The 8252-nt window shown below is 42.5% G+C and overlaps 1 protein-coding gene across 1 annotated transcript; it reads left to right on the forward strand.

Annotated features, from left to right (window-relative positions):
• The first annotated feature begins 2175 nt into the window (after nucleotides 1-2175).
• sox4b (SRY-box transcription factor 4b) lies at nucleotides 2176-7408 on the forward strand. The gene has a single exon (XM_068324154.1). The coding sequence runs from the start codon at nucleotides 3542-3544 to the stop codon at nucleotides 4781-4783; it is 1242 nt and encodes a 413-aa protein (XP_068180255.1). The 5' UTR covers nucleotides 2176-3541; the 3' UTR covers nucleotides 4784-7408.
• The last annotated feature ends 844 nt before the right edge of the window (nucleotides 7409-8252 follow it).

The following is an 8252-nucleotide window of genomic DNA, read 5'->3' on the forward strand; positions in this document are numbered from 1 at the left end:
GTTGTGTTGTGTGTGTGTGTGTTCGTGTGTGTGTGTGTGTGTGTGTGTGTGTGTTTGGGTTTGTATGTGTTGTGTTGCATGCTAATGAATACACTGAGAGAGAGAGGATGAAGGGGGAGACTAAAAGAAAAAAAAGAGTAGTGTAAGCAGCTAAAAGAAAAACATGTATTCAAGTGAACTATTAATGGAAGACCAGATGAAAGGCCTTGTCTTCTATTCCAAGAATAGAATAGAATAGAATAGAATAGAATAGAATAGAATAGAATAGAATAGAATAGAATAGAATAGAATAGAATAGAATAGAATAGAATAGAAGACACCTGCTCAATGTACTGAATAAGGTGTAAGCCAACAGGGCCTCCAGCTGTCACTCCAGGTGCAATGAGCTTCCAGGAATTTATTGGGAGTACAAGAAGGATATTCAGAAGATTTATTACACCCTACTTGATTTAAAAGTGATTCACAGCAACTGACTTTTGCTGTGTGTGTGTGTGTGTGTGTGTGTGTGTGTATGATATTTTTGCATTATGTTAGCACAGCATTATTTTAAACATTAGTAGAGGGTTTGAAGTACTCTTTCTAGACGGTTCAGGTTTGTTCCATCGACACCCTTCTGTAACACAGACTTGTAAGTCATAACCCTGCAGTTCTGCATTAAAATGGCATTGAGGAGCGGTTTGAGTTTATGAGTTAACATTCTTATTTCCACTCTAGTTCTGCTCCATGAACACGTAAATTGGAGCCCAATTACCCATTGCTTTACTTGGATGCACCGCAGATATAAGGCCATATTGAATGTAATTGTACCCAGTGAAATGCATCCAGTACCGTTAGTGGCAATTCTTTAATAGTAATTTCCCAATGGTGATCCGAGTCACCTCTTACTTTCCTTTCATTTAGATATAGAACATCTGACCATCTCTTTAGTCACTCTTGTCTTTTCTCTATTCCATACACACACACACACACACACACACACACACACACACACACACACACACACACACACACACACACACACACACACACACACATATAGACCAACTGAAATTTTCATTTCTTATTCATTTCATATTTTGATGACATTTTCATGTGCAGAAACATGCTTTCTTGGAAGCTGAAGTAATTACATTGCTGACTGATTCCAAACTGAGCTGAATTTTACCAACTCCAAAGTACTTTCATTTTCCTTCCTTTCACTGCCACTATTACCTGATCACGGTCATTCATTTTTTCCTATAGCACACAGGAACACACACACACACACACACACACACACACACACACACACACACACACACACACACACACACACACACACACACACACACACACACACACACACACTGAACAACAGCATCGCTCGGATGCCTCCCCATTGCACAGAGACATTATGTAATTCACCCCTGGTAACTGTTCTGAATTCATGGTCTGATGTCTGTTATCCTCTGTACAGTTTGCAACACGGCCAAGTTGAGTCCTCTCTGGCTCTAGTCCGCCATCTAGCGACCATCCCGTTCCCCACTACAGGACTGCTACTGTACAGCTGCTCGCCGCTCTCCTTTCTCGTGTTTTACTTCAAACACCTTACAGACTTTAAAGTGTAATTAACTCGTTATTTTTCTTGGGAATCTGGGTGCGCTCAGGCTTCATAAAGTTCTGTTTATTTTTTTATTCCAAAATATTTAATACTATTTTGATACCTTTGTATTGACTGTTTTTTTTTTTTTTTTTTACTACACGTTCAAATTAATAAAGAACTACACGAGGATCAAGACTGATAGAGTATCGCTTTATCAGCATGACAACAAAGTAATCCAACAATAACACGCCTTCTAGTCATCACTAACAGCCACAATGTCTGCCTTTTTTTTGAATTAATCTTGAAACCTCTTCTATACGCGCTGTGCGTAAAAGTGCAGTGCCATGCGTTTCTCCACCTTGTTTGTGTCAAACCACGGAAAACTGCAGTGGATGTCGGTTTGAAGGTGTGTTCGCAAACATATCCGTCTGCGCTTTTGCCTCTCGTTTGTCTGTGGTGGAAGGTGGGTTATTTGACAAAAGACCGCCCAACCCCCGCCCCGGAGGGGGTGAGAGAGAGAGAGAGAGAGAGAGAGAGAGAGAGAGAGAGAGAGAGAGTGTGTGTGTGTGTGTGTGTGGGGGGGGTCCTTAATCTCTCACGCCAGTTTAACGATCCTCATGCCCGAGACGTGCTTCCCCGTCTATGAAGCGCTCGATGACCGGGACTGAACTGTTGAACGATCCAGCGGGATGGTTCCAGACACCCTGGGTCACCTGTAGGCAAACAATCACTAATTAGAAAACATGTGAAGTTACATCGATCACATTCTTCAACTGAACCTCATATGGTACAAGCCTTTCAAGATGCGACTGAACTCTTGGTGCCGAGTTCACCCCCATTGTAAGTATTAGATAATGCGCAGAGCAGCTGCACTGCGCTGGCAAGTGAACTGGTTCTGCTTATTCCCTATTTGAGGTGAGCGCCATTCATAACAACAGCAAGTAATAGGACCAGAAAATGAGGTTAATATTACAGGGTGTGTTTCTTTTCTTCGGTATTACCTAAGCAATTTCAGTGGTATAAACTGTGCTCACTGTTAAAATTTCCACGTAGTTAAGTATACTTAGTTTCCCATTTGGCTATATGTTAATTGTACACACATGGGTTGCTGGTAAGCAGAAAAGGAGTCCCATAACATAAGCCAGTGTCTCTTTAAAAAAAATGTTTCTTGTCGTATTCTGGAATGAGGTCAGACACGAGACTCCTCATTGCACGCGCTGATTATTATTAGATTCCTTTTTTGGCCAATCACCGCCGAGGGGGGCGTAAGTCTGGCGCAAAGGCAGGGTAGCGACAGCGTCCGATTGGTGGATTTTTATCGCCGTTGTATCTCGAGAAGGGATAAAGGCAAGCAAGGGGGGCCGGTTAACTGGAGGGTGGCTTAAAAATCGACTGCAGGTCTGCAGATGGAAGGCGGACGCTGTAACTCGCTTTAGGTGTCTCTTTTCCTCCCCTACACGCATGGCTTTTGTTTCTAGGAGAGGGGACAGAGCTGATGCAGAGGACTTGGTTATACTCTGTATTTTGGAGTCTTTTGTACGTGCCCGAGTGCACAGTGTGGCACTCATTCTTCTCTGTGCAGCTTCATAGTCTTATATTCAGTCAACACGAGGCTGAATTAGTTTTATAACATAAAGGAAGAGACTGAGAGGCAAATATCAGGGTACTAAGTGGAGAGTGGTTGTACTGTCTGTGCTATCCCACTGAAACTGGAGATAAAACTTTTTCTTTTTTACACATCCAGCCCTTTTTAAGACAACATTGGACTGAACTGTTGTCGAGAGTTTACTAACTTTACACATCTCAGGAGTGAATTATTTCTATTGCGCCTTCACTACGAAGAGCCTTGGGGAGTAAAGAGCTGAGTTTGCTTTAAAGTGAATCAGAGGACCAAGGAGAGAGAGGGGGGGGAGAAAGAGCAAGCACACCGCTCTCCCTCTGTGTGAACAGCCGGGCAGCATGGTGCAGAAAATGAGCCACACGGAGAGCACCGCCGAGGCGCTGTCCTTTTTCGCTGGGGATTCGAGCTCCGACTCCGGCGCGTCTATGGATCTGGACGCGGCCGCCTCGCCTCTCTCCCCGGGTTCCACGGCTTCATCCACCGCCGGAGACAAGCTGGGAGACAACCCGGCGTGGTGTAAAACTCCGAGCGGTCACATCAAGAGACCGATGAACGCTTTCATGGTTTGGTCACAAATCGAGAGGAGAAAAATCATGGAACAGTCTCCAGACATGCACAACGCTGAGATCTCTAAACGGCTGGGGAAGCGATGGAAGCTGCTCAGAGACAGCGACAAGATACCTTTCATCAGAGAGGCGGAGCGGCTCCGGCTCAAGCACATGGCGGACTATCCCGACTACAAGTACCGGCCGAGAAAGAAGGTGAAATCAAGCGCCTCAAAGTCTGGTAGTAATGGGGAGAAGGGAGAGAAACTTAACAGCAGTTCTAACAACACCAGCACCAAGTCATCTTCATCGTCTAGGAAGAATGGATCCAAATCACCCAGCAGCAGCAAAACCCACAAACCACTGTTCGGGGGCAGCAGCAGCAGCAACACCAAAGCGACACCGTTGACCACTGAACACCCATCAGAGCACCATCACAACTCCCTCTACAAGTCCAAGTCTGTCTCCTCAGCAGCCAAACAGATCCCAGATGGCAGGAAGCCCAAGCGGGTGTACGTCTTCGGGACCAACCTAAGTGTCAGCCCCGCATCCTCTGTCGTCGTGCCGGCCAGCCCGACGCTGAGCAGCTCAGCGGACTCCAGCGACCCGCTGAGCCTGTACGAGGACGCGACCAGCGGCAAGGAGGACGGAGCCGACTCCCCCGGCAGCAGCGGCAGCCTGGGCGGCTCGTCCACGCGCCACGGCGGCCACACGTACAGCAATCGGCGGGCTTCCTCCCCTACCCCCTCCGGCTCTCACTCGTCAGCCTCATCCCAGTCGTCTTCCTCCTCTTCCTCGGAGGATGAGGAGTTTGAGGACGAACTTGTCGACATTAACCCGAGCCCTAGCTTTGATAGCATGTCGCTGGGAAGCTTTGGCTCCTCGGTGCTCGACAGGGACTTGGATTTGAACTTTGAATCCGGCTCTGGGGGCTCCCACTTCGAGTTCCCCGACTACTGCACACCCGAAGTCAGCGAGATGATCTCCGGGGACTGGTTAGAGTCCACCATCTCCAACTTGGTGTTCACTTATTGAGTTTTCAAATGGCAAAAAAAATAAATAAATAAATAATGAAAACGTCAGGTGTTTTTGAGCAAAAAACAAACAAACAAACAAAAAACACGACAACGAAAACAATCGGGATTTCCTGGTACAGTTTGCGAAATAGTTGGTTGCCTGAAACCCACTGAAACAAGCCTCCGACCTTTTCTCGTCCACATAGGTAAAGAGCTGCAAATCCCTGGGAAGCTAAACTGGCTTTTTTCCTGCGGGGTGCGTGGACAAGGAGACTTGGTTCACCAACCGAGTGGAGGGATCGAAGCGAGAGGAGAGAGGGGAAGAAAAAAAGAAGAAGGAGAGACTGAGTTCCCTGGTAGTACACTCAGTCCTGAACTGTTGTCGAACTGAACAACTTGACTGTGATTGATTTGCACGTTACGCGGTCCGCTGTTCTCTTAATCAATGTTGTTGCTGATTTTAAAAAGGGACATTTCAAGACTTTTTACCAACCGCCAAGTGAATTTCACCGCTAAAAAGGTACACAAATAAGACTGCCGTGCGACATTTTATTGTGGTATGTCACCGATAGGGATGTTTTTTTTTATTAAAATCGAGGAGGGTTGATGTTTTGTTTTTTTTTTCTTTTCAAGATCGAATATTTTCTCAACAGCAAAAACATGTTACGCATGATAGCCTACTTTGTTCCTATCTTGTGCTGAGATTTTCTGTGAGACTGTCGAGCAGTTTAAAAACTAGTATTAGGATTATTTAAGTGGTTATAGGTGGCGCTCGCTTCTGGTTCTTCTCTTTCAAATGGACATTGAAATAATCACCAGCTGTTGTAATTTCTTCAAACTTCAGGATTCAAACGCAACTTCAAATCTGTGCTGAACTTTATACACGTCTTCTCTTCTATTCAGGACCAAAATAGTTTAATTTCAGATAGCTATAGAGAGATCCTCACTGGTTTTTCATCCTCTGAGCTTTGTTTTGTACATGTATTCAAATGCCATTTTATATGGGATGTTGTATTTATATACTAGGCCAAGCATTTTTGACTTGATCACTTTTTTAATTTCTTGTATACATGATCTAGTCCTGTTTGTTTTCTTACACAGTTCGTCAGTATGTCTGTGTCTGTCACATTTCCTTCTCAGGCGAAGGGCTAGAGTTTTAAAAACACACAACTGTTCATTTTTTTTATATAAATGTACACACCTTTTGGACAATTAAAAGAGAGGAAACAGTCTGATTATTTTCTCAGTGTATTTTTGTACAAATCTATATAGAAAATGGGAGAGTCAACAATTGGTGTGTGTAGCCTACCAATACAGCTGTATTGGATTTCCTAATTTTTAGTATCCCGACAGGCTGGTTTTTCTTTGCTGCCTTCAATTGCTCATGGTAAGCCCGTACACACGTGTTTGTATCGTATGTTCATATTGTTTTGTAAGAACAGCCAGCAAAGCAGATCTTATATCACTATGGTGCTGTAATTTTAGGAGTAAATGCACCAACCTGGTTTTTATTTACATCACAAAGCAGAAGTGAAATGAGTCATGTGTGTGTTTTGTGTTTTAATTCTCTAATTTGGCAAACTAGACTTTACCAGCAAATACTGACAAGACTTCTTTGCTGTACAATCCTTAATCTTCTGGTTGCCAATTGTCAGTACGGGCATGATACCTGAAACTCAGTTATAAAGATGCAATTACGATTTTTTCCAATAGCACTTGAAAGCAGCACCAGTCTTTGTATCAGCCTACCTTCTACGTTTACAGTGCCAGTCTGCAGGCTCCTTAAAGACACAGGAATGCATTATTTCTCAACGAAGTTCCTATTGACCACATGGGTTTAACAGCTTCACTGTCTTAAGCAGCCACTTGCTTTTTGCATTTTCCATAAGATATCTTGCCTATGACAACACATGAGGAGATTGTAGCTTTAAATTAGACTTATTTCTTGACGGTTTCATTAAATGATGTCAAATGTTTCCAGTCAACCACTGGATTTAACAGTCATACAGAAACTATACAACAAGGATGATAACAATGCGCATATTCAAATTTCTTACTTGAGTTCCGCAACACCTTCTTGTACTGCGTTTCTCATTGTATTTGAATATATAATCTTTTCTACTTGTCAGCTGACTATTAGCCAATAATTGTTTTAGTATCTTTATGGCATGGTGAATAGCATTTGTATTTCAGATTCAGGTTATTAGCTGTTGTGTTTTTCAGAAAAAAAAATGAAAAAATGATGAAAAGTGAACTTGATCTTTGTATATTTGTCTGTATCATAAAGCAAAAAAGATTGTGTGTTATGTACGTGTTGCTATCAAGGACAGGCACTGTCTAGAACTGCCATCTTTTACACATCCTTACTTACACTTAAGGTGGTCAGTTCAGGACCGTTTTTTTATATATGTATAAAGCATTTTTAAATATATTGACTTTATTTTTCATCCATCCTGTGCAATATGCTGTGTAGAATTATCATTCATTGTCTAATCATGCCATAAACAAAGAAACCGTCCTTCTTTGAAAGTCAAAGAAAGGGATGGAAACTCATGCCAGCTAAATTGTGTCCATTCACTGCCTGTCAGATTGTTGATATAAACTTGTGTACAGAACTTTTTCAAGGAAGGAAATAAATATCAGCTGGAACTGAAACTCCAGAACTCTTTCTTTGATTCTTGGACTTTGGACACATTCCTTTGAGAGCCTACACTGGGAAAAAAATGTATATCGTATAATGTGTGAGACTCTAGAAATAAGAAAGTTATGACCAACCTTGTTCTTTGACCAGTATATCACTGATATTTAGCATTACCTTAAAAAAATATAGAAGAGGCAATATAATGCAGGAATATGCAGACCAATTAAATCCATTCACTAGCTCAATATTGCACCTGGTCTTCGGTAAGTGTTGAGACAACAAAGGTCCATAAAATGACAAAATGATGACACATTATCATGCAAAATAGTGCTCAAAAGTGGTTTTATAGTGGGCCAGAATTACACCTGGTGCTATGAATCAACACACATCTCTATTTCGATCTGACTTAGCACCTCTCTAGCTCTGCACTGCATACACTCATCCCAGTAATGGTTAATATGGGCTAACTGACTTACACAGGCTGAAAAGGTGTATTGTCAATCCCACTTCAGTCGTGTGGCATCGTATTGCATCAAAACCAATATTAGCCAACAACACTTATTTATAGCGAAGCAAGATGACTGTTAGCACAGCAGTATAAAATTAAAATGAAAAGGCTCCACTCTTTGTTAATTTATCATTTCAGTATGGAGGAGGACTTTATTTTTCATTGAGTACTGTCCATGTCTGCACACTACCTTTAAGACTTCTGCACATACATTGAGTCTAAATGTTACACAGATGGTTAACAAGCTTTTGGATAGCTCATCACTGAACTATGAAAAAGAACACATTTTTCCTCTCAGTTACAGTACAATGGACAAGACTAACTTTCTCAGGCTCTCTG

Source organism: Antennarius striatus, chromosome 9 (assembly GCF_040054535.1).
Source record: "Antennarius striatus isolate MH-2024 chromosome 9, ASM4005453v1, whole genome shotgun sequence".
In the NCBI taxonomy this organism is placed as follows: domain Eukaryota; kingdom Metazoa; phylum Chordata; class Actinopteri; order Lophiiformes; family Antennariidae; genus Antennarius; species Antennarius striatus.

Excerpts from the sequence above, each read along its gene's own strand:
- sox4b (XM_068324154.1), top strand. The coding sequence starts at position 3,542 with ATGGTGCAGAAAATGAGCCACACGGAGAGCACCGCCGAGGCGCTGTCC.